This window comes from Nicotiana tabacum, chromosome 19 (genome assembly GCF_000715075.1).
Source record: "Nicotiana tabacum cultivar K326 chromosome 19, ASM71507v2, whole genome shotgun sequence".
NCBI lineage: Eukaryota > Viridiplantae > Streptophyta > Magnoliopsida > Solanales > Solanaceae > Nicotiana > Nicotiana tabacum.
In genome coordinates this window covers 141389415-141415880 of record NC_134098.1, presented here as the reverse complement: position 1 = coordinate 141415880, position 26466 = coordinate 141389415, and the positions used below count along the sequence as shown (strand labels likewise).

The 26466-nt window shown below is 37.2% G+C and overlaps 2 protein-coding genes across 5 annotated transcripts; one reads left to right on the top strand and one right to left on the bottom strand.

Moving 5' to 3' along the window:
- The first annotated feature begins 548 nt into the window (after window positions 1–548).
- On the top strand, window positions 549–5422 carry LOC107818009 (uncharacterized). Of its 4 annotated transcripts, none has more exons than XM_016643915.2 (12): window positions 549–838; window positions 1526–1610; window positions 1746–1797; window positions 1901–1921; window positions 2008–2061; window positions 2810–2860; window positions 3575–3637; window positions 3744–3809; window positions 3926–3964; window positions 4059–4175; window positions 4319–4411; window positions 4878–5422. In XM_016643915.2, the coding sequence occupies exons 1-12, from the start codon at window positions 757–759 to the stop codon at window positions 5169–5171; spliced, it is 1017 nt and encodes a 338-aa protein (XP_016499401.1). In that variant the 5' UTR covers window positions 549–756; the 3' UTR covers window positions 5172–5422. The 4 variants fall into 4 exon arrangements, with proteins under 4 accessions (XP_016499401.1, XP_016499400.1, XP_016499403.1 ...); XM_016643914.2 differs by having other exon boundaries at window positions 3741–3809; XM_016643917.2 differs by lacking the exon at window positions 1901–1921.
- Window positions 5423–7080: 1658 nt separating this feature from the next.
- On the bottom strand, window positions 7081–25619 carry LOC107818008 (protein ARABIDILLO 1). Its single transcript, XM_075238792.1, has 12 exons — window positions 23274–25619; window positions 22850–23008; window positions 22695–22778; window positions 22429–22560; window positions 21663–21790; window positions 13198–13285; window positions 12283–12377; window positions 11361–11424; window positions 10248–10423; window positions 8436–8657; window positions 7867–7951; window positions 7081–7766 (listed from the first exon to the last, which is right to left on the bottom strand). Exons 1-12 carry the CDS (start codon window positions 24612–24614, stop codon window positions 7590–7592), a joined length of 2751 nt encoding a protein of 916 aa, XP_075094893.1. The 5' UTR covers window positions 24615–25619; the 3' UTR covers window positions 7081–7589.
- Between the last annotated feature and the right edge of the window lie 847 nt (window positions 25620–26466).

Below are 26466 nucleotides of genomic sequence, written 5' to 3'. Positions count from 1 at the left end.
TTATCCTTATATTTCTTGTGTTATTAATAAGAATCTCCCCACGGATTGGCACTTATTTGTAATTTAAATCTAATAGCTAAAGATTATCAGGGACATTAAGCAATCACCACTACAAATTTCTTGTTCGTTTGATCTTTTAGACAACTTTATAGAGTGTGTTTTCCTTCAATCTCTTTTTTCCCTTTAGAGTCTTTAATTTTGGTAAGAGCAAAAATTATAGAACTCACACATAGTCAAGTGTCTCTACAAGACACGAAAACAAACATGATAAGAGAGTTGACAACTTAGTGTGAGGATATAATCCACAATGGACTCATGATGTTCTTTCTTAAAATGAAATGCTTGAAATACCATTTTCAGTCGGTTAATAAGTTGTATCAATGGAGATTAAGATTATATTTTTACAAGGCTTAAGTGTTACAATTTCATACTCAAGGGGCAAAGTAGAAATAGTTCCAAAACTTGGAATCAATACGTCCCTATAACCTTTTGCCACGTGACTTGCATTTAGTTATTGTCAACTACCATGACTCTATCCTATTTCTCCTACTAGTTCGCACTTTGTTTCCCATATGTTCTACCAAACAAACTCCTTTTTCTTCTTACTCCATCTAATCTTCTCTTCCAACGTTTTTTCTTGACACTATTTTCAGTTTAGTGTCACTTCTTGGAACAAGTAGTAAGCCAGTGAATCCAAGATTTATATATTTCCCTTTTAAAACAAGATCATATTATAAAGTTCTTGGGTCTTTTCCAATGAACTTCATGCTGATATTTATTGTCATATTGACCCTTCAGTCAATCACTACTTATTCTCTTCCTTTTGTTGTCTTTCATGGTAAAGTAAAGTTCTCTTCTTTTATATTGCCCTATGTGTAATGTTGTTTTGTGGGACTGCTCATTTTGTTGAAGAATCTTCAAAACAAGGTGTTAGAGATGATTAATTACTATATAGCTTGAGTATTGTGCTCATTTGTAGTGATTAATTGCCTCTCAGCTTCTGTTGGAAGGGGAAATTTTTCTGTTCTATACCTAAAAGAGCATGCCGGTGCACTAAGCTCCCGCTATGCGCAACGTCCCGGAAGGGCCGGACCACAAGGGTATACCTTGCATTTCTGCCTCGAACCTGTGACCTCCTGGTCACATGGCAGCAACTTTACCAGATACGCCAAGACTCCCCTTCATTCTGTTCTATACATAGTTCAATTTGAGAAAATGTTGTTTCCCTTTTTATTTAAAAGCCTGAATAAACCATCCAAACTTTTGTATAATTGAACTTAAGAGCATATAAATGTGGAAGAGTCAACAAGAGTAGAAAAGGTTTATTGGTGTTGTGTTGATATGGATTACAAATTACTTCACTGTGCTTTTGTTTCCATAGGAACATTTAGCAGTCACCTCACTTGCTTCTTAAAGCATATATAATAGGAAAAACAATTATTTATTGCCCAAATTAAAGTATATGATGTACATTGTGTAAATATCTTGAGATAAGCTATGCTTATTTGTACATGATATATATCAGGAATATCAGATAAATGCAGCAATGATGGAGTCAGCTATTTCACTGAGCTTCTAAGCAACTGGTCTGGCTCTCCAGGATATTGCATGTAAGCATTAACATTATCACTAAGTCAACATACTCTACTATCAACTTGTTATAAATGATGATTTTGCCGTTAATTTTCAACTTAACACTAAATAAACTCCAAGGGTAATCTCTGAAATTTTTTCTGTTTGCGCAGAGAAATAGGTAATGGAGCGTGGGACTCCTGGTTTATGCCTTTCACCAAGCAGGTGACTTCTGTTCATCAGCCTGACTCTGCTCTCCTCTGATTCACCATCTTGGATAATTAAAGAAATAATGATGATTAATATGCTTCTTATTTTTCCTTTGTAGGTACACATTGCCTGTGATAAGGTAGACAAGTAGTTGATAATGTGCTTCTTTAACTGATCTAACTTCAATTGTTGTTTCAGTCTCACTATTCCTTTTTCAACTTATAGGTGAAGGAAATAGATGAGCTTAGTGAGGGTTACCACATAATCGGTCTCTCCCAGGTAGAGAACTAGTGCACCCTGAAATATTGTATAATAGTCAACTGTAACGCTCACCTATTATTTCATTTTTTAGTTCTTACAATTTTTGTTGCAATCAAAACCAATTTCCATTAACTCGGGACAAGATCGTTGTTTCCTCAATCAGCTCCATGATATTTCATTTAGACATGGTCAGTGGACCACTGTTATTGCAACCAAATGTATAAAAAGTTCGGTTAGGTTCTTAGTAGCAGTTGTCGACCTTTCCTCTTTTACTTCACATAGATTTTCACTTCTTTCCCTCATAGCAGACCAAGTCACTCTTCAGCATTAAGAACTTAATTCTGAAAGTTGTCTAACTTTTATGCTGTCTATTTTCAAAATCTTGTTGCAAAGCCGGGGGGGCAACTGCTTTTTAGCTTGAACTTTGATACTAAATAATTGTAGAAGGAACTAAGCTGTTGGAGTTAGATAAGAGTAGCTATCTCAGGTTTACATGATATAAAAATATTCTTTCTATTTCTACATAAACTATCAACTTCACATTGAGAAACTCAGATGCTTAGAATCACCAAAAACTGCAGCACATTTGTCTCAATTAATAAGATTGCTGGAAATGACAGAATTATATGTATTTCAATGAAGAGTGCTTAGAATTTCCATGCATAATTTGATCTCCTTTTTTGGTATTCCTATAGACCCCTTTTCATGGTAGATTTTTTTGCGTCCATTTCTTTTGGTTTCGTGACTCCTCTCTTCATTTTATTAGGGAAACATGGTTGGCAGAGGGCTTGTTGAGTTCTGCAGTGATGGACCTCCTGTAACACACCTGAGCCTCGTTAGACTCAGCTGAAGTGTAAGGTGTAAGTGAAGAAAATAGAAGAGATGAAGTCTGTCGCTTAGCCTAGTCTATATCCACAACTGACGCAACTCTGTACCGATGCCTCACTACTACTTTCATTTTTCTTTAATATTTAAATTAATTAACGGGTAAGCAATTTGATAACCTGAGCTTTCCTTAACCAGCTGACCTTACTTCGTAACCTTAGCCTCCCTTTCTTTATAGTTTTCTAGTTCGACTAAGTGACTTCGTAACCTCAACGTACTTTTTTTCTTACTGTAGCATAGGCCTTCGTCGGGCTTTCGTCCCTTCGCCTATAGACGGCGGCTTGGCTTCGCTATCGCTCATGACTTGGTATAGAGCCGTGTAGTCGTCGGTTTTACCACCAGAATGCCTATGAGATAGTGGTCGGCCTTTCGAATGCCTTCTTCCTTACTTTTCTGAGAAGCCCTTTACGACTATACTATAAAGGACAGGGGGGTGTTCACCTTTGGAAACTTAGCTACTTAAGTCCTTCTCAGAAAGTCAAAGTAAAGGCGAACGGCATTCTGTTCTACAGCTACAACACTGAATATGTTTATGTAATATTCAAAGAACAAAGACAATGTGGTTTATGTGTTGTTCCCTTTGCAAATATATATTTGTATATTTAATATTATGTGAATATTCATGGTCTCCTAATATATGTAACAGGTGAAAAATCTTATATCTTTGGCTGGTCCTCATGCTGGGATAGCTTCTGTTCCTTTCTGTGGTGTATGTGCTCTTTGATCCCATTAACTAACAATCTTTAACTGCTTCTTTGGTTATGTTTTGGTGGAAAGATAATAATACTAGTGTCTATTCTTCCCTCTTTTAGCAGTCAGGTTTATTGTGCATTCTAGCTGACTCTTTGCTCAAGTTAGCCATTTACAGCAATTTTGTTCAGGTCTGATTTTTTCTTTGATGTACTACTACTATGCAGTCCCTTTATCTCACCTTTTTTGTTCTATTCTTTTCCCCTTTCCTTTTTTGGAGTTGATTCTCATATCAATGCAATTGCAGGAACATCTTGCTCCTGCAGGTTACATTAAAATCCCAACTGTAAGTGATCATAAAAAAATCTTCTTCATTGTCTAAAACAACATTAGATTATCCTTTCTCAAATATATCATTCTATTCTATTTGATCATTCCAGGACATAGCTGACTACAGAAAAGGATGTAAGTTCTTACCAGTAGTTAACAATGAGGTACATGGAAATTCTACTTTCAAGAAACGGTTTGCAAGCTTGGAAAATTTAGTACTTATTATGGTGAGCAGGGAATTCTCTTCTTATTTACAACACAATAATATCGCCTTTTAACTCTTCATCTAAATCTTGTCCATGCACCAAAAAATTGTTAACCTGGAAGATCGAAGAGGCTCATAATCTTTTACTCTTTTTATCCTTGTCAGTTTGAGAAAGATGAAATTTTGGTACCAAAGCAAACCTCCTGGTTTGGGTATTATCCTGATGGTTCCTGGAGCACTGTTTTGCCTGCTAATGAGGTACTAATATGTGACTTTCTTTTAGGAATATGAGAGAGATGTTTCACTTTTTTAGACCTGATGTAAAATCAATCAAAGTTTCATCTTTTTAGGAGTTTCTTATCTTGATTGTAAAATCAATCAAAGTTTCATTTTTTTTTAGAAGGGGAGCCTTAGCGTAACTGGTAAAGTTGTTGTCATGTGACCAGGAGGTCACGGGTTAGAGCCGTGGAAATATCCTCTTACAAGGTAAGGTTGCGTACAATAGACCCTTGTGGCCCGGCCCTTCCCCGGACCCCGTGCATAGCGGGAGCTAAGTGCACCGGGCTGCCCTTTCTTTATCTTGAATAAGTTGGAAGTTATCGATTGTATTTTCTTATTTCTTGTTCAATTAGTAGTGTTTGTTTAAAAAACCAGTAGAGCCTTTTATGTCCTTGATTTTCTGCAAGATATTTCCTGATATTATTTTGTATGATTATGTATGTAGACAAAGCTCTATATAGAAGATTGGATTGGTCTGAAAATCTTGGATGAAGCTGGAAAAGTGAAGTTCTTGAATGTATCTGGAAGTCATCTTGAAATATCTACTAGTGAAATGAAGAAGAACATACTACCATATTTGGTAGATAATGCATCCACTACAGTAACTACATCAAGATCATCTGATATATGGCATTTCAACGATGAATTGAATGGTGTTGTAGAAGAAATTCTCCAGCTGAACACTCATGTTGAAACAGTTAGGTTAAGATCATGGCCATTTTGGTATGGGAAAAGGTAAACAATGAAGAAAATCCAAGATCAGGCTTTTGCCTTCAGCTCATTCCACGACCTGATTTTTTCCCTTTGTGTATGTCATTTTTATCTCTACTATTCATTGTATAACAACATGAAATGTGTTTGCTAGCTCCAAATTGTGGTATGAGAAGAGGCAAGGCTAGCTACTACATATAAGTTTTCTACAAAAATTCTAATCTTAACTGATGTAACTTTCTTGCTGTTTTAACCTTGCATTTCTCTTCCTCTTTTTAACACCGTTAAGATACTAAGCGTTCTTGAATAGAAGTCCTAATAAATGGACGTGGTGGTAGGCGATCAATTAAAATGGTGACACCTTGCAATATGGGCAAGTGCAACCATGACTAGCATAACTCTGGGACATGTTTACTTTCTTTTTTACTTTTAAGTTTACTTTCTTTTCTACTTTTAACTTATGCGGGTAGATTTGTCAATATGGGCTTGGCATGTTGGGTCGGTCCAACTTAGCATAGGGTTGGGCTAAGATTTTATTTCAAAAAATCAAAGGAGTCGGGAAAGGGTTGTACAATTTATATACAATAAACTGTCACTATACAAAATATATACAAAATAGACTGTCACTATACAAAATATATACTAAATAGACTGTCACTATACAAAAAATATACAAAATAGACTGTCACTATACAAAAAATATACAAAATAGATAATTCTGGCTATTAGATGTAATATGTTTGGACCGGATGGCCATTTCGTGTCAATGGAGAAAAACATGGGCTACTAAAATTTTGAGGGGCTATAGAGGGTAGTTTTCTCAAAAAATAATTGTCGTATGGTAAAATTACATATGGTCCTCAACACTTTTTTCCACTTATTTTTGTCTCGGGAGTAAAAATATACAATATTTTGGTTCTGGACTCCTTACATCTCCAGTATATCCCAGATTTCGAGATTTTACATTGGTCTTGTCACTGCTAAATGCTAATCCTAGAATTGTCAGGTCATCGGAATTCAAAAGGTTATATTTTTTTGTTGTTGAGTAAGTAGTGGTTTGGATCAACTATAAACATTAAGCAACTTAATGGAAGATGAATCCTTTAAGTTTTTTTTTTTTAATGGATGATGCTAAAATACATGAATATAACTCTATTTCACAAAACTAACTGGAATTTTTCTGAAAATGTACAAGAACAATGAATAGCTCACCTCAATTAAATAGGTAATCAATGCTGAAGGATCATAGGTAGAGTACTTTTTAAGCATCATTTTCCTTCTTTATTCTCCAGACATTATTACATAACTAAATTTAAAAAGTACCTTCGAAAGTCCTTGTGTTTTGGGTTGAGAAGTGCAGAAATTACTAGGTTGGAGTTGCAGTAAGACTTTGAGAAGCACCAATGAATAATTAATTAATTGAAAAAAAATGACATTGTATAGCCGCTCTCAAAATAATAGCCAAAAAAATATACTCCTATATTTTTTGTATATATACACATTTTGTATGTTATATACAAAAATTATACAAATTTATACACTTTCAGCTACCAAATGTAAATAGTTTCTTGCGCGGGGTAATAGTGAAAAAAACTTTGATTATGGGAAAGACTATACCGTTAGTATTGTACGGCCATTTTACCAACGCTAGCCATTTAGAATTAGACCACTTGTCTTGGCCTCTAAAAGCTCGTGGCCCTTGGATATTCACTTTCATAAGTTGAAGCTACCATTGCAAAACTTTGTTTAGCAGTAATATATTTTTGAGAAACGTATTCGGGTAACAACAACAATCCAGTATATTTCCACAGGTGGGAACTGCAGAGGGTAATGTGTATGCAAACCTTATCCCTACCTAGTGGAGATAGAAAGGATGTTTAAGAAACGTATTCGGGCAAAAAGGATGAAACTTCAGATGCTTGAAAGACACCATCAACTTCATCATCCAAACCACCTTAAAACACAGCTACTATATCATAGAAATTCTTTGAAGTGTTTGTACAGAAATTGTCAGCATGCTAATGTCTCTGCAAATCTATAATGTACAGGTATTGAACAAACTGCCAGGGTAAATTAAAATATAAAAACTGAAAAATCAACTGGACTTCGAAACTAACGCCTGCCAATAGATCTATCAAGCCTAAGCTCAAACAGACACAAATAATGACGAAAATAACTAATAAAAAGGGGAAAAAATCACACACCCTATGTACCCAAGAAATAAAACTAGAAGAAACTCACAAGAAGGCAGACATTTGGGTAGAAAAATAAGAAGCCTTTGCCTCTTCCCAAAAGCCAGCACCATTAGTTTCAGAACGCTAACACAAACTGGAAGCTTAGTGTCAATGGCACCGAGAGGAGTATACCTACCACTACTGCTGAGTAAGGTGCCAATGGCAATGGCCGCAATGCACAAGCCTAGGATCATAGTAGTCTTTGCCAGGCATTAGTTTGAGGATTCTATATGATGGTGCTCCAAGTTCCGAAGTACAATCCGTGCAAAGATTTTGGCTTCGATAGGGGCACTGGCTGCTGCTGCGGCAGCACGCAAAATCCTTGATGCTCCGGTATTCTGCAATAAGCGGACGTGATGTTGTGCATGACGACCACCTGGGATTGTGAACTAGAAAAATGTAAACACAAGATCAGTTAAGTTACCAGCTCAAAAAATAAAAGCTGATATCAGAAAAATGTCAGTGTCACTCTCAAAGAGAATCATTTACCTGAAGAAGGGCAAATGCAGCACATGCTTTGAGAATAGAAGAAGAATTTCGTAACATCGTGACAAATCTTCCAATCTCAGCTCCACTGAAGAGGTAGTTTAACAAAATTGTTAATGAAAAAGGAAAAAGGATACCTAAGAAAATTAACGAGGGAAAAGAAGATGAAGATTCAACAAGGCAAGAGAGAATATTTGGGATCCAGGAGAGTTGCTAAACAGTTAAGCACCACATATTTCAATCTTGCCATGTCACAACTTGGTGAAGATGAAGCAATGTGTTGAATTTCATAAAATAGACTCAATAGAGTTTTCTATGTTGCTTCCCCAGGAAATGTACAGGCATTAAGCCCTAGAATTCTCGATGAGCGAGAGACGGCCACCTTTTTTCAGAGAGTGAATGATGCACACAGCTGACGCAGTAAATTAAACACACGATGAAATTTTTCTGATGAAAAGTGAGCTTATGTGTACAAGACATCTTATCAGTAAGCATAAGATAAAAAGATTCAGAAAAGGATAAAGAGAAGGAGAAAGAGAGAGTTGGGGGTTGGGGGAAGACAACATGCATACCTGCACCTTAGATGACCTGCTTCATGAATACGAGCTGATTCTGTAACTTGAGTTAATGGTGCAGGGGCGGATGATGCAGCAGCAGCAGAAAATGCTTGTGGATCAGAAAATGCAAGGATGAAAGCTTCAATGTTCTTTAAAGCCATTCTTCGAGCTCCATCTAAGTTTACACTCTTAGAGGTGCTATCTGAAGAAGTTCCCACAAGTGCAACTTCATCCATTCTGTCCGAGAGAGGAAATGGCATTTTAACTTTTACTCACAAGGAAAGAATGCAAAAACGCTCCAGAATGCCTCAAAATCATTTCTTTTTCCCTTTGACAAGTGAGAACATTTCAAATCACTTTTCAACTTTGTTTTCCTATTGCAAGCACCCTTAGTGAGGCAGTTGTATTTTAAAGATTTCAGCTGAATACTCTTGTCAGTATGTCCTCTCCCCCTTTGAAATCCAATTACAAGAGTTTCTATTTTGTTTAGCCTCTCCCATGGAGTAGGTCCATTGTCTAGTCACAAAGTTTTATAGAACATGAAAATGAAAATTTCTGAAAGCTTGAACAAATACACTGATCAACAGAGATTACACAAAATTTATTTTGATTCTGACAATTGGATGCACATGCGGAACAATGACACATTTTGAGAAACCTACCTTAAATTTTACTGAAGGATGCAATATTTAATCAGATTTTATGTTCCAAGAAGAAAATGGAAGAGCAAAAGCATGAAGAGAAGGATGATTTCACATCACCCAGCAGAGTAAGCAGATGAACCATGATTCTGTTAACCGGTAAAAATATACAACAGATGAACATGTCTATCTCACTTTTCAATATACCCATCTATTACCTCTATCCACAATTTTTCAATTTGCTTTGTGGGAATGTCCCATTATTTGGTCACATTTCTACAAAATAGATCTTTTCAATCATAATCATCCATAAAGTATAAGTGGACGAGCATGATTATTGGAGATCAAAACTTCTACTTTCCTCTAAACTGTGTGAAAAAGCTACCGCAAAAGTATTCTGGGGGAAGCGAGACATATACATCATAACCAATCCATATGAGAGTATTCTTAGATGGGCATAAACAGCATCAGAAGTTAACTGTCGACAAGAAAAGTCATATGAGCTTGTCCTGTGAGATTTATCACAAGAAAAGCAAGTTTCTCTATCTCCCACATGTCGTCAAACTCACTTGGGTGACAACCGTCAAAGTTAACTAAGCCCTTGAACTCCTCTACAGGCTATTATATCCCCATTCAAGCAACACAATTACATCCAAATGAATCTCAATAACTGGTTCTCTTCAACTGAGATCTACAGAGAAGTTTTCGTGAGATAAAGATGTGCTGCTGACGGAGTTCTTTTCTCTACTACGTCTACAAGTAGCCATTCAAAGGCACATACCCTCCCCACCCCCCACCCAAAAAAAAAAAAAAAACCAAAACCTAGCTTCCCAGGTAAAAATGTTCAAATGACAATGCCCTATTCCTCAATCTTAAACAGCTCAGACATGAGACACCTAAGGAAGAATGGAAACTGCATACTTGTTGAGCATAATAAAAGACGAAGAGACCTTGCTCCAGTTAATTGTCTCCTCTGAAACAGCTATAGCTAGATTGGATTGCTAAATATGATGTGAAAAGAATGCCAGAAATAAATGGCTTCTGGAAAATAAATATCGTCCTAAGACGGCTCTCGTGGAAAATAAAACAGAATCATTCAAAAAAAATCTATACTAAATAGCATACCGTATTTAGCATAGGATGCTGTTTAGTATATAGTTTCACGGATGAAGACATTGTCAAGTACCTTCCATCAAACATATAAGACAACGCCAATGCAGCCATAAAGCGTGCCATTTTTGAGACAGATGACGAACAGAGATGAACGAGGGCAGGAACCCCTCCTTCCTCCACTATACGGAAAGCATTACCAGGGTTGAAAGCAAGATTCCAGAGAGCCCCAGCTGCAGTCTCATGGACATCCTGGAAAAAGGAAATTTTAGGAATATACAAGCATAATAAGCCTCATACTCCAGAAAGCATAAAAACTTATTTGATTCAGAGTACATGCCAATCAACAAAGCAGTGGCCTCACACTTTAGTTTAAAACCGCTTGTAGGTACATAAACAAATGTCAAATGTATGCTACATCTATAGATCGCAGTTTAACCAAAACAACATCAGCGATTATGTGAAAGACGCCATCAGAACTACTACCCACTTGCAGCTCTTGTACTTGGATACTTTAGCACTTTCAAGGTGGAATTAATAACAGCTCCACTAGCCAATATGCCATGGAAGAGTTTAGACCTAAAACTACTCCAGAGTACAGAAAGATTTTTAATACTACATTTACCTATTAAACTATGCAACTACGAGGAACATATATTTTTATTAAAGCCTAGCCATCATTGGACAGGCTGGTTAATTCTTTTTAAGTTTGAAGAGCTAGCTAACTCTGGCTAAAAAATTTCCAGAGGAAAATGGAAAAACAGTTTACCAATAAATGGTACAACCTTATATCCAAAAAAGTGATTTACTTTCCCTTTAACATAACCATGTTGAGGTGCCACAATTAGTAGCAGCATAATTGCTAGGTACTGAGAACCACGGGTCGATATCCCTAGAAAAGATTTCTAGCTGCCGAATCTATATTTAAATTTACAATCTATTCTGAAACAAAATAAATATAGCTAACTGTTAAGCATGAACTTAAGAGATATATAAGGACCCAATTCACTTACAATTTGAGGAAGGGTGTCAATTGTCATAGTTCAATAGTAGTAACTAAAATTAACAAGTCAAGAAATTAAGTCTTCACAAGTCGCAAAGACGCAAACAGCATGGAAGAGCAAGAATCAGGCAGGCAAGAAAAACGTTTCTATCCAACATATAGAAGCCTCGCATTATAAAGATTTACCTCAGCATCAGATCGTGCAAGTGCTATAAGTGGCGCCACACCTCCTTCTCGTCCAATGGCAATACTATTGCAGGATTCAATAAATTATGAATTGGATTAATATCCAATTGAGTAAAGAGAAAGCAAATTGTGCAGTTGCAACATGGCTATAAATTTTACCATAAAGCAATTGGTAGAAACATGAAGAAATGAACTTTCATATTCAATTAGTACGTTGCAACGCTCAGGACATAGTGGTTTAAGTTATGCACATGTCCATCCAATTTTTGTTGGCATCATGCTGTACGTGTACCCCTTTCTGTTACCTACCCAGAGTTAATGGTGTGTAATGTAATATGGCAATGTTGGAGAAGAATTATTGTGGTGACCTTAGTAAGTTATGAGTTAAAAATGATTATGGAACACGAAGTGGTGGTGGAAGATAGAGTTTGGGATAGAAAGATAGGCATAATAACAAAATAATCCAAACTCAGAGATGAGGGTGGAAAGAGGTGGTGGCAGTGCCAGAGCAGGAGATCCTCTAGTTGTACATGGACTAATAGTACATTACATAATTTCAAGAAGATTTTTATGAGGTTTATCAGATGGATTGAGGTTCAAATATGGTGTCTATTAGTCCTCTTCGCATCCCCCTTGGATCCTTTTTAATTAAACTGTTACCTACCGAAAAAATAAAATAAAATAACAAAGGAAACAAACTACCTGACATACAAAAATAAATAACTGCAGCTTTATTAAAAAAAAAAAGTTATGGTAGCCATTCAGCCTGATATGATTCATAGATGCAGTAGGCAAATTGCCTGTACAAAGATCTTCGCAGAGATTAATAAAAGCAGAAATAGGTTCACGCAGTCTGATACCTATGACAAAATAGATATACCAATCTAGCATCTGCACCAAAAAATCTAATAATTTTACAGACCTGTTTGCTTCTGACACAGACAATCCCCACAAAGCACCAGCAGCCCTCTCCTGCAGACCAGGAGAAGCATTTGCGCACGAATGTGCAAGAGCAACCTGGCAAACAGGCAAGATAAAAGGAATACATCACTCTTCAACTTAGAAAGGAACACGGTTCGGAATTCTAATATTCTGTAGAAATGTATGAATAAAGAAAGAAAACCATCATTTCAACGCTCATTAAAGCAAATCTAAAAAACCGAAACCGATGTGATACCACATAATTAGTATCATGTACAGCAACGGCCGGCGCAGAATTTGCCCGCAGTACAGTGATTATTTGGCAAATTCACAAGTCACAACAAGCAGGATTACTTAGAAGTCAGTGATGGAGTTATCATTCTTGGATAAGGGAATTTAAAACCATGATGAAACCATGACAATTTCACCTTTACTTCCTCGACAACAGCAGACTGCTGAAGCCTATTAGGAATTAATGTCCCCTTAACCAGAGAAGAAGCTTTTCTCCACTAGTTTCGACATACAATACTTGTTCCCTCAGCCATCTTTGTTCCCGTGAACAATATGGATGCTGATAATGAGTGATGCGATAATGCTGTCCAGGATGGGTCATGAACTGATGAAACCCTGACTAGCAAAAAGCTAAAAGTCTAGTACCAGTATATTTAGGCTCCTTCCACTTTTCAGCTGAGCATTCTTAAACTACAAACTAGACCAAGTCAGCAAAATGTACAGTAAATTTGGGAAAATATTATCTTGTATGGGAAATCTGTGACTTAGTATGGAAACATGACACTTACAACAATTCTCAACTCCAAAGCTCAAGCTATTGCCATGTATGGAACATTGTATGTCCATAACTAATAGTTTCAAGGAAACTGAAAATAGTAAGGCCAAAACTAGATTAACACCATACCAAAGCCTCAACACCACCAGCTGCCGCAATTGCTTCACGATTTCTGTCATCAAATGATAGATTCCATAACGCTCCAGCAGCTTCTTGCCTAAATCACAGCAAGGAAAGCAAAATAAATGAGATACAAAATATACTTGTCAAAAGAAAAGCAATGAGATATGATAAATGGACCTAAGGTGACAGGTGTTTAGGATCATGAGTTCTGTTTCACATGTTTATGCAGCAAATCTGACTTTGAAACTAAAACCAAAAAAGGTTCCATGTATACCAGCTTGAAACTAATGGAATCTAGTAAGAGCGGAACACTCAAGTCAAGAAATTGATGCATTAACATGTTAGAATGTGCTTATATTCAAAATGTGTCTAGATTTATCGAACTTGAGGTCTCCGTGTGACCTACAAGTCACAGATTCGAGCCTACTTAGCAAAAAGAAAAGGTCACGAGTTCAAGCTGTGTAATCAGCCACTAACGCTTGTGTTAGTGCAAGCTGCCTACACCACACCCCTTCGGGTATGGCCCTTCCCTGGAACCTACCTGAACACCGGATACTTTGTGCACTGGGCTGCCCTTTTTTTAATCGAACTTGAGTTGGAGATCAATCTATAATATTACATACAACAATATTTTATATTTAATTGTAGAATAACTACTTGAGTTGTTAGACAAGTGACTAATTACTAACGACATACTCCCTACGTCCCATTTTATTCGGCGATGTTTGACTGGACATGGAGTTTAAGAAAGAAAGACTTTTGAAATTTGTGCTCCAAAACAAGCCATAGGTATTTATGTGGCTATCAATCATCTCATTAAGGGTAAGATGAGAAGTTTAGAATTAAATTGTTTCTAAATATATGAAGGTGTCATTCTTTTTTAGACATATTAAAAAGGAAAATATGTCACATAAAATGGGACAAAGGAAGTAATATACATAGGATGTCATTGAGTAGAATATGTTTAATCGTAGAATAACTACCTCCATTGTTAGACTAGTGATTAATTACGTACTACACCTTACATTGTCTAAGTAAATTATTACTAACCATATCGTACATTGTCTGAGATTGCAATATATGAAACCTCTCTTGTGTGTTGTCAATAATCAAGTCAAGAAATCCTCATCCCTCTTCACATGGTATCTGAGTTTCTACGATCTTAGTAGATACCTAAGTAGTTTCTGCTAACCGAAAGATTGCCTTACACTGACCTTGATCAAAAAAAAGATAGCCTTACACTGACTACCCGTACAAAAAATTTCCTACTTATCGTAACTTTACAAGTATTGTCTCTGTGCAGTCATCATTTTGGTGGTACCACCTCTTTTTTAATCTTTTAGGACCACTATCCTGAGCATGGCTACGAAGGTTTATTTTCAATGGACGTCAGGCAAACTTGTTTTTCCTTGCACCTGCCATATTTGAACAGTCCACAGTTGTCTATAGTTTATGCATCAGTCCATGTTGTTGACCTTTCAAGTCAACACTTGACAGTTAACATGTCAAGTTAGCAGCATATGCATGTTGACTTATCAAGTGGACAGTTCAAATTTGTCCAATTAGTTATTGTTCATCATCAAGCATGTCTAGTCAACATCACTTTGCTATTCTTCAACACTCATCATGCAGTCAGCGTACCACCGCCATCAACTTTATGCCAACATACAGTCACCGTTCAGTGACATGCCACTAGCCCTTCATTAGAGCCAAATCTTCATCAAGCAACATCTTATTTTTTGGTCAACACCTAGTCGCCATCCAGCACACAAAGCAGAGAAAGCTACCATTTCGAGAATGCAGGTAAGGTTGGCTTACTTGCTATCCTAGTAGCGTAGGTAAGCAGCAAAGGAGGAAAAAACAATTTAGACAATACTACAGTAGAGACGCATTGGGGGAAGCTGGTGAAGCTTCTAGAAGGCAGACCATTGCGGAGGGAGTATCAATTTACCAGTCATGAGCTATCTGAAGCAATAAACTCTGTCATAAAAGTTTTCTAATATCAGCTCTTCTGTGAGCGACTATCTATTAGAAACATGCCACGGTACTAGGTCCACCATCTCCAATTTATTCACACATTATGTTTCTCTTCTATTGGGCTAATGGTCGTGACTCGTCACCTTCTTTCTACTTCTGGGTTTGACCTTTTTTCTAGTCCATAGGACTAGCTCCATCACCTCCACTATTCACACTCGTATTTCTCTTCTACAAGAGTAATTGTTTTCACGTGAATCGACACCTTCTTTCTGCTTCTGGGTTTGACCATTTTTCTAGTCCATAGGACTAGCTCCATCACCTCCACTATTCACACTCGTATCTCTTCTACAAGAGTAATTGTTTTCACCTTCTTTCTCTACTCCTAGCTTCAACCGCTTTTCTAGATTTTTAAACTAGAGTTTGTCTATCGTTCAAAATAACAGCTTTAATTTCCAATTCAATTATAGTCAACTCAAAGTGGTGCCTTCAACTTCTAGGTCATCTCAAGATGATCTAGGTCAATCATTTGTATCTCAGTGATGGGTTCATTACCAATTTCCTCGCTCTTATTATTAAGCCCAAATCTCCGCTCGCTATTCCTCCATTTTCTTTTCCTGACCCAATGTTGTGTTTCATTTGAACATAATAGCTGTTACACCCCATTGTATGCGCATGCTCAATGTTTTCTTACACGTCGTCAACTGACTTTGTAATCCAAAACAAAATTACACCACTATGTTGCACATACCCCGTAAATGTGTCATCTGTCATAGGAAAAACTGCAGGCCGATTCTCCATCAGAATGTTATTGTAAATTGTTTGTAGTTTGTCAGAGATGAGTACATGCGGGTGAAAGAGCTTGGGCCATCTTGTTGTACTCAGTGTTATTGGAACTTTAAGTGCAAAGCGCAAATAAAGCGTGAGCTTTCATGAATAAAGGCGCAAATGGAAAAAAAAAAAATACAAATATGTATGTGTAATCCAAGACTAATAATTATAAGCATGAATAACAAATATATGGATAAATAAATTAGAAAAATATTACAACAAAATGATCTATTAATTGTTTAGTACCACCTCTTCAGGATTACGCTCATTGGCAAGGAAAACTATGCCTCAGAGTCTTGATGACGATACTGAAGCGCCCGCTAAGTGAGGCGAAGCGCTCAACATGTTTTAAGCCTCGCTTCAGGGCTTAAGCGCGCCTGCGCGCTTTGACAATACTGGTTGTACTTATGTTGTTGACTCAATTCATATCAGAAACCTTTATAGGCTGTATCCCCAACCTCAAGCACAGTCGACGTTAGTAATGGCTTCACTACGCATTTCACACCAACATGAACCTATCGCAAGTGAGATCCACTCCTCATTTCTTCATTGAATTTCAAAAAGACTCCACATTTCTCCAGACGATCCAAAAATGCTTTCTGGCCATAACTGCGCAATTTGACATCTATTTAGGATTCAATCTCGGCTTACTGAGCCAGCGTTATAAATAGCGTGAGGCGAGGCGAAGCGAGACAATGTCGCTATAGACCCTCTGTTGCGTTGCGTTTCAAAATAGCGCTCGCCTCTGCCTGTGTGGCGAGAGACGACAGTGTCGCGAGAAGCGACCGTAGCGTTAAAAAAAAAAGGGCAAAGACTTAACAAAAAGGGTCGCGATTAGGGCTTGACAACAGAGCTTCTTCAACTTCGAACAAAACAACAGAGCTTCTTTGACGTTCTGAACTCGCGATTAGGGTTCTGCCATGGTCTTCTTCATTTGAAAGCTTGAGGTTCCTACCATTGAAAGACCAGGTATGCTTCTTCTTCTTTCTTCTTTCTTCTTTCTACTTTCTTCTTTCTTCTTTCTTCTTTCTATTTTTTTCCTCTGTTTTTTGTCGAAAAGAACAGAAACAGAGGTCTGTTTTTGTGCTCTATTTTTCGAGCAAAATACAGAGGTCTTTCTTCTTCTCTTAATTTTTTTTTGGCTCTGTTTTGGCAAAATAACAGAGGCTGTTTCGAAGCCCTGTTTTGGCAAAATAACAAAGGTTGCTTCTTCTCTTAACAAACGCTTTGTTTTTTCAGGCCCTGTTTTGTTTGCCTTTTTTTCAATTATTGACTTATAGTCTTATTTAGTAGAATTAATTGCATATTGACTTGATAATTTTTTTTCTATAAAACAACGTTGAAATGGCGTCATCCGATAGTAATAAACGAAATGATATAGCTTGGAATTATGCTATACAAGGCTCATCAAGATCCGCAATTAAATGTGTGTTTTGTGAAAAAACATATCATGGTGGGATAACTCGTCACAAGCAACATTGATAGGTGGATTTAAAAATGTAGTACAATGTCCCCTTTGTCCGCCCGAGGTTAGGGAGGAAGTAAAAGCGTTTGTTAATAAGAAAAATGTGACAAGAACTCAAATGAATTTTGAAGCATCGGTGAATCTAATTGATGAAGATGATGAAATGGATGAAGATGGTGAAATGAGACCTCCCCCCAACACTCATAAGATATCTTCAAATAGTTCTAGTAGGTCATCCACGACGGCACGTACAGTGACAAAAGGTCCTCTCAATCTTTATTTCTCGGCAAAACAACAAGAAAAGGGAAAAGGTGAAGAAGGTCCAGGTTTAGAAGCCAAGAAGATTTTGAGGGACCACGTCGTAAGTGCCTTTGCAGCATGGATGTATGATGCAGGGCTTCCTTTCAACTGTGTTAACTACAAAACTTTTGATAAATTCATTGAGGTCGTAGGACAATATGGCCCAGGAATGAAGCCTCCTAGCTATCATGAAGTTAGAGTAACTCATCTTAAAAAGAGGTGAAGAAGATAGACCAAATTATTGAGGAGCATAAAGTGGAATGGAACAAGTTTGGATGTTCCATTATGATGGATAAATGGACAGCACGGAATGGAAAAATGATCATAAATGTGTTGGTGAACTATCCAAGAGGGAGTGTTTTTCTTGAATCTCACGATGCTAGCAACTCTTCTACGGATGGAAGCAAAATGTACAGCTTGTTTAGAAAGACTATTGATAAAATTGAAAAGGAAAATGTTGTACAAATTGTTACTGATAATGCTAGTGAGAATGTTAGTGCGGGTAGGATGATGAAGCTATGTATCCACACATTTATTGGACTCCATGTGCTGCCCATTGTATCAACTTGATGTTTGGTGACATATTCAAGGAAAACCCATATGCTTCAGGTAACTTTAATATAGTTATCTTCAAAGCCTTTAACTTTATTTATACTTATGTCCTATCATATTAAGTATTAACTATAAAATTGTTATTGTTACTTTTACAGTTTTCACTAAGGTTGTCAGGGTATATTCTTACATCAGTCAGAGATCGTTGTTGTTGAATTTGATAAGGAAATTCACTAATGAAAGAAATTTGGTGAGACCGGCCAAGACTAGATTTGCAACGGCTTTCTTAACTTTGCATAGTTTTTACTTGCAAAAGAAAAACTTGAGAAGGCTAGTTCTTTCAAATGAATGGAAAGATAATAGATATGCAAAGGAAGTTGCGCAGAAAGAAACTGCCAAAGTTCTTATTTCTCTATCATTCTGGAATAACGTCGTTCGGGCTCTTAAAGTTGGTGGTCCTTTGATTAGGGTGCTTCGTATGGTGGATGGGGAGAGAAAACCACCAATGGGCTATCTTTATGAAGCTATGGATAGAGCCAAAGAGACTATTGCAGCGTCATTTGAGGGAGATATTAGGAAATATGAGAAAGTTTTTGAGATAATTGATACCAGGAGGGAGAATCAACTCCATCGACCTTTGCATGCAGCAGGCCATCTTCTGAACCCGGGATTATTTTACAAGAACACTAGAGATGAAACTTTGGCTTCAGAGGTGTGGATTGGATACTATGCATGTCTTGAGAAGTTGGTCCCTAATTCAGCGACGATAGATCAAATAGGGGAGGAGTTTGGTAGGCACTCACAAGCAGAGGGCCTATTTGGTTTACAAGCGGCCGTTAGAGACAGAGACATAAGGTCGCCAGGTAACTAACTTTAATATAGATATCCTTATAACTTTAAATTAATTTATTTGATGTATACTTATTACCTTTTAAAATATTTTTCTATAGTTAAATGGTGGAAGCAATTTGGACATCAAACTCCAAACTTGCAAAAGTTTGCCATCAAAGTACTAAGCCTAACTTGTAGTGCATCTGGATGCGAGAGAAATTGGAGCGTATTTGAGCATGTAAGAAGTAGATTTATTATATTAATATATTCTATATTGTATTATTATTAGTATCTATTAATTAATCTAAACAACTTATGCGCAGATTCACTCCAAGAAAAGGAATAGGCTTGAGTTATCGCGTCTCAATGATCTAGTGTATATTAAATACAATAGAACATTGAGGCGACGTTATTAAGCTCGCGATACCATTCATCCAATTTTGTTGGACAACATTGACGAGGCAAATGAATGGTTAACTGGAGCGTCCCAAAATCATGAAGATGAACAAGTGTATGAAGGAGATGATCTTGATTGGGGTACTGTTTCTATGGCGGCTGGAGTTGAGGAGAATATCTATGGTCTTAGAGGGACTGCAGTGTTTTGGATAGCGTGCGGCGACAAATAGCGACGAGGGCCCGCTTCACTGAGGCGAGAGGTGCGCAGCGATGCGCTCACCTTTTTGATGTGAAGCGATAATTTATACAAAAACATAAAATATTATATACATATAACTAAAAAATCAATAACAATAATATATTAATAAATATATCATTCAAAAATTAAAGACTCAATAGAAAAAAAATTATCAAGTCAATACGCAATTAATTCTACTCTATAAGTATAAGACTATAATTCTATAATTGAAAAAAACAGAGCAAACAAAACAGAGCAAACAAAAAAAAGGCTACTGCCTTTGGAAAAACAGCAAAGAAAGAAGAAAAACAGAGCAAAACAAAAAGGCTACTGCCTCTGGAAAAAACGGCAAAGAAAGAAGAAGAAAAATGAAGAAACTAACAGCAAAGAAAGATGAAGAAAAACAGAGCCAAAAAAAAAAGGCTACTGCCTCTGGAAATCAGCAAAGAAAGAAGAAGAAAAATGAAGAAAGAAAGAAAAAAGAGCTGATCATTAAATGATTGAAGAAAGAAAAAAGAAGAAGAAGTCGCTGCTGAAATAGAAGAAGAAAGTACAAGAAAAAAGGAGAAGAAGAAGAAAAGAAAAGAAAGTAACATACCTGGTGATGATGGCTGATGATGGAAGAAGAAGAAGAAGAAGATCGAAGGTCGCTGAAGGAGAATAAGAAGGTCGCTGCTCGTCGCTGAAGGAGAAACGTGAAACCCAAGCCCTAATTTTGTGTTTTAATATTAATGTTGCCTTTTCTTCCGTTTTATTCAAAAAGCGACGCCTCGCAGCGCCTCTCGCTACATAGGCAGAGGAGCTCGCCTTTTCTTCCTCGCAACGCAACAGACCAAAATAGCGAAGTTACAAGGGAAAGGGAGTAGCAAGTTCAAGCCGGTCCCTAATTGATGAAGACTTCGAGGATGAAGAAGATGATGACCAATATAATGCTAACATTCATGAAGTTGTAGAATTTGAAAATCTTGAAGAAGAATAGATGTTGCTTGTGTTTTAGACTATTAGGCTTTAGTTTATGAATCTACTATGAGTCTATGACTATTTATTGAGTCTTTAATTTTTGAATGATATATTTATTAATATATTATTGTTATTGAGTTTTTAGTTATATGTATATAATATTTTATGTTTTTGTATAAATTGTCGCTTCACATCAAAAAGGCGAGCGCTTCGCTGCGCGCCTCTCGCCTCAGTGAAGCGGGCCCTCGTTGCTATTTGTCGCCGCACGCTAATCCAAAACACTGTACTGAGCTTTCCTTATCCACAATTTGATTTCCTCCCTCGATTTTTTATCAATCACTAATTTTAATATTTTCAATTGGCCACTCTTAGATTACCGCAATTTGGTACCTTACTTTTTTGGCATCTGTGTGATCTCCTTTGCATGGTATGTTCCTTTGTCCATGATCTTTGAGGTCCCCTATTCAGCTTGACTTTGTTCCTCCTTGACTTCCCACAAGCCCATACCATGTTTATGAATTGTCTACCATTTCCTTTATTTAGAAAGGTTTCTGTCCGATTAAAGAATAAGATTTCTTTTCCAAAATTGTCATGTAGATAAAAAATATTTGTCACGTAGATGATAGATTTTTATTATATTTCATTTCTCTTATACTAAGCTTGTGTTTCTGAATAATTTAGCTACTATTTCCATTAGAGCTTGATAAAATTGGGCAGCACCAGAAATTGCCTGGAAAAGTTGCCAGAGAATCAATGTCTTGCTTGTTTCTATGTCTCAAGTAGTCTAGAGAGAAGGGAGAATTTCTCTCTCCATCCTAGAAGGACCTTTGCTGAATCAATAGTTACATGCAAGAGGCGAGAAAATATAAAAATATTTCACTTCATGTAAACAATACACAAGTTAAATTAGGGAAGACAAATTACCTGACTCCATCATGAGGAGAACGAGTAAGCTGCACAAGTGCTTCAAGAGCCCCTGCCTCTTGTCCCACTGCTGCATTGTTACTGTTGCTATCACCATGAGCAGCAAGATTTGCGAGTGCACGGGCAGCCTGGAGAAATAAAATAGATATTATCATAAAACTGACAGCATCAGATATACGAACATACTCTTCACCAAATGATCCACAAATTGATAGCCAAAACAGCCCAACAACACTAGACACCACAATTTCAGAAACTCATCTGTCTGTGGTGTTAGATCATACAAGTCCCAACTGGCAGATGTTGCATGTAATCACTTGCATATTAAGAAAAAGAAGGGCCAAGAGGACAGCACAATATCACAGATAACTTTTAGAATTAACAAGAAGTAGGAGGGAATTCATATTCCATTGTGCTCAGGTGTATCCTATGCAGTGGATCTGTATATGGTACATGCATGTACAAGCCACCTCCCGCGAGGTCCTATTGCAAACAAAACAACCAAGAAAATGATGTTCTAGCCTCAGAAGTGCACACAGGTTCGCTAGTGACCTATCAACTTAAAAGGATGCCCTTTGGTAAAGCACAGGCGTTTGATGCATATAAAAGCTTGTTCAGATTTACTCTTGCATTCAACAATTTCCATTGGATGCTCAGACCCTAAATACAAAGTGATATGTTGAAAAAGAAAACCTAGAAACTGTCTGCTTGTTATCCTGAAGAGTCAGACAAAAGTTGCTGACTTCAAAAGCTGAAAGAATTGAACCTGCTCTTGAACTCCTTCAGACTTGCAGTTCTGAGCAAGCTTTACTAAAGCATGTACACCACCTACGGTCGCTACTTCCATGCTACATTTGTCATCTGCCGCCAAATTTGCTAATGCACCAGCAGCACGTTCCTAAGAGGTGGCAAAAAATAAGCAAGTTACTTACAGCAACATGAGCTGATAATATTCATTTTTATGGCATAAATTGCAAGTAAGAATGCAAGGCATGAGTTTTACTTGCATATGCATATGCTAAAGGCACGTACCAGAACTCCCTCACCACCAGTGACAGACCACTTGAAGATAAGATCTACCAGAGCTTTTACACCACCAGCTTCAGCAATGGCGGCCTGCATTTGAACTTTGTTTAGCAGGAAGCAAATTGCCGAAAAACAAGAAAAGCAACTACAAATTTGACAACCTTATGCTCTTCCCCAACTGACAGATTCCACAGCCCTCCAGCGGCCTCTTCTGCAACCAACCTATTCATAGACCTTGCTAAATTTGCTAGGATGCTTATCCCACCTTCCTCTGCTACAGCTTTTGCAACATTGGCGTTCACAGATAAATTTGCTATAGCCTACACATAGAATAGAGATGCATACAGATCAATTTTCACCATGAGAGCAAAATAACTTTAGCACATTTTTGGGCCATTCATCAAGTAGTGTCAGAGGGATAAAAGCAAGCTAATGGATGCTCTTGAAAGACAACTGAAATGTAATAGAGCAGCACAAATATGATCTAGCAAATACAATTCATGAACACCTACCATAAAAAGTTATACAAAATCAAACTAAACAGTAAGAAGTTCTTTTAACCAAAGCATTAGAAAGAAGTTTCACCTTTGCAGCTTCTGTCTGAAGTCCTTCTCGCCAAGATCTTGCAAGGTTTAGCAGGAGACCTATGCCTCCATCTCGCATAACTGCTTCAGCCCTTCCACTGTGAATACTAGCATTTTCATCATCAATGACAACAAAAGTTGCCAGGCCAGTGGCTGCCCTTTCTTGAACTTCCTCTTGAGCGCTCCGCATTAAACTAAGTAACAGATATGCACCCTGGCTAAGCCAAAAATTGTCCAACCCTTGTGGATTGCTTTCAGCAATTCGCAGAAGTGAATGGGAAAGGATCCATTCCAGCCAATTCATTACATCATCCATTTTTCTATCCTTCGTCTTTAAATTTCTCCACTCCATAAATACATTCCTCTCTTTATTTGTAGTATCGGCAAATAGTGATGCTACTTCTTTAAAAATGTCAGTGAAAAAAGAAAGTAGTAGTTTACCTTTATGATTGTTATTGGAAACAAAGTTGGCATCTTGTTCGAGGGCTGGGCAATATAAGGCACACAAGATCTTCAAGCATGGTGAGGATGAAAACAATCTTAAAACGGCATTAGGAATTATATCTGTTCTGGAAACATCTAAGCCCATCAGGTTAGGCAGTTTACTCCAATTCTGTAAAGCCAAACTCCATTTCATATTAGTTGTGCCGGCCACCGACAGGAAGCGAAGAGACAAAACATTTCCTAATGCCAACTCATCAACATTGAGACAATCAATGAGACCAATGTCCATTAGATTCCGACAATGCCTAGCCAATGCATTGATGGCATCTCCATCAACTTCACGAATTCCAGAAAGTCTAAGTCTCCTGAGTTGGGGACAGCAAATGGCTATTGCTTTTATTGCATCACTGCTAATCCTTTCACAAAAATCAGGGCCAAGTTGCAAACTTTCAAGTGACTCGTGTCGAGCAGCAATTACAGACAATGTAGCATCTGTGATCTTGCGGCAGTAATCGCCACTAATCTCACACAAACTCTTAGCCTGAAGCTGTATAATCGCATCCGCAGATTCAGCGCCACGAAATCTAAGTTTCTGAAGATTCCTACACCTAGGAGCAAGAGCAACAGCAGCATCAGAATCACACTTGTGGGGACGAAGATCTAAAACCTGCCATAAGGATGGCGATACACCTAAAGTTCTCCAAGTGCGGCAGGTGGATGACAAGCTCGCTCGATCACGATAATTCAGACATGAAAATAGCTGGAGTACTGTATCATCGGGCAACCTAGTCCAATCAACTATCCCTCTCTCATCCAAAGTCAAACACTCACCAAGCTCAGCGAAATCAACCTTCTCCTGTCTCCTCCTTGCCAATTTCCTCCGAACCCTCCTGTTCATATCTAAATTCGTCTCTCACACAAATTACTTCACAAAACCAGAGTTCTTACACCACTGATAAAAGCAGACAAGGGCAACTTTCAAACACTTGCTGAGAAACAAATAATCATAAGAAACCGACAAGTGAGTGATGAACAAGTGCTTTTCACACAATAAACCCTAGGAAAACCAGACGTGGTAGCTTCACCAGCAACTACTCAGGTGCTCAAATACAGTAAGATTGGCAAAACTCCAAAAAAGCCAAGAATTATGAGACCCTTTAAAATCCCAAAACCAGCAAAGGATGTCCCTTTGTTAACCTCAATATGCCCTAAGCAGAAACCAAACCAACAACATATATTTACACCACAGCACAATTCAAGATTCAGCTATTACCAAAAAGATCAAAACCCAGATATAACCAAATCTCCAATCTTAAATGCAAGATAATGGGCAAAGTTATAAGGTTTTTCACAAACCTTACTGATTTGGCTTTGTGGGTGTTACGGTAATAAACCCTTTTACTTCCATACTAGGCATTAAAGGTATTACCCAAATTAAGAGAATTTGCATTCAAACAAAGCTTCAGTTTTTAGCTCTAATACTATCCAAGACACAAAAATTTATACACTATGATGATGATGTAGTTATGTATGTATTAAGAGGTATGGATTGGAGGAGATAAAGAGGGTGAAGAAAAAAGGGTCGGACAGAAATCAGATATGTAATCTAAGTGGTAGAAACTTAGAGCCAAAAAAAAAAAAAGGAAAGCAAGCCAAACCCTCAAAGGGCAATTTGTCTACACCTCTCTATCTCTCCTTCTTGTTGTTGGGTATGTTTTGTGTTTTGTGTTTGTATTCCCCAAATGTAAGAACTCTACTGCAGGCAATTATAGAAAGGGAATGAGATTATCCCGGAGATTTTTGTGATATGGGGTTAAGCGGAGATAAATTTGGGTAGATTGTAAAGAAGATTAGTGCTCAAGTGTTTTTCTTTCTTCTTCTTTTTTCTGCTCTTTTCTTTTTCAAAATTTTCTTACAACAAATATCTGTGTTAATTTACATAAAACTTATTCCGGGTTTGATTTAATTCATGACATACATTGATTGATTTGATGTAACAAAATAAGTATAACCTAATGCACAAAGCATCTGTGCAGATCCGAATAAGAGTTGCATATCAACTTACTGGATTAAGTGATTTAACGAGGTTAGAATAAATATTAATTAAGTGAAATACGTTTATATTGCAAATAAATATTAATTAAGTGAAAGAAGTTTATACGTAAATTCATGGCATGTATTTATTGGTTTAATATAAATAAATAAATATAGCCTAGTGCACAAAGAGTCTCGCATTTATACAGATTTCGAAGAAGGGTCGCACCCCGGTGGATATATCTATTGATGCAAGCATAAATAGTTAATTTCTTGGCTTGAACTCGTCGCCCACGTATCATACGAAAACAACTTTAACCTGTTTTAACGCTCGCCTTCGTTAGAATTTGATATAGACACCGTTAATTTACCGTAGAAGATACACTTCTCCGGTAATAAACAACAAGTAAAATTAGTTTCTCAAGAGACCTCTTGGACTAAAGGCACAGAAATCGAGTTGGAAATTACTAGCATTTTACCACTTCCTAACAGCAAAAGAAAAAATAATATTATATATATAGATTGCTGAAAAATCAGAGGTCAACACAAAAACGATCAAGGCAATATATCGTTGCTTAGAATTTCTTAAAAAAGAAATTGGCATCAGTAGGAGCTGCATAACTTTGACTGTTTGGACTTTGAAAAAGGCTATCTTCATAGTAACTTTTATAGCAACAAATGTTTCAACAACTATCGGATTCCAACAACTTAAATTG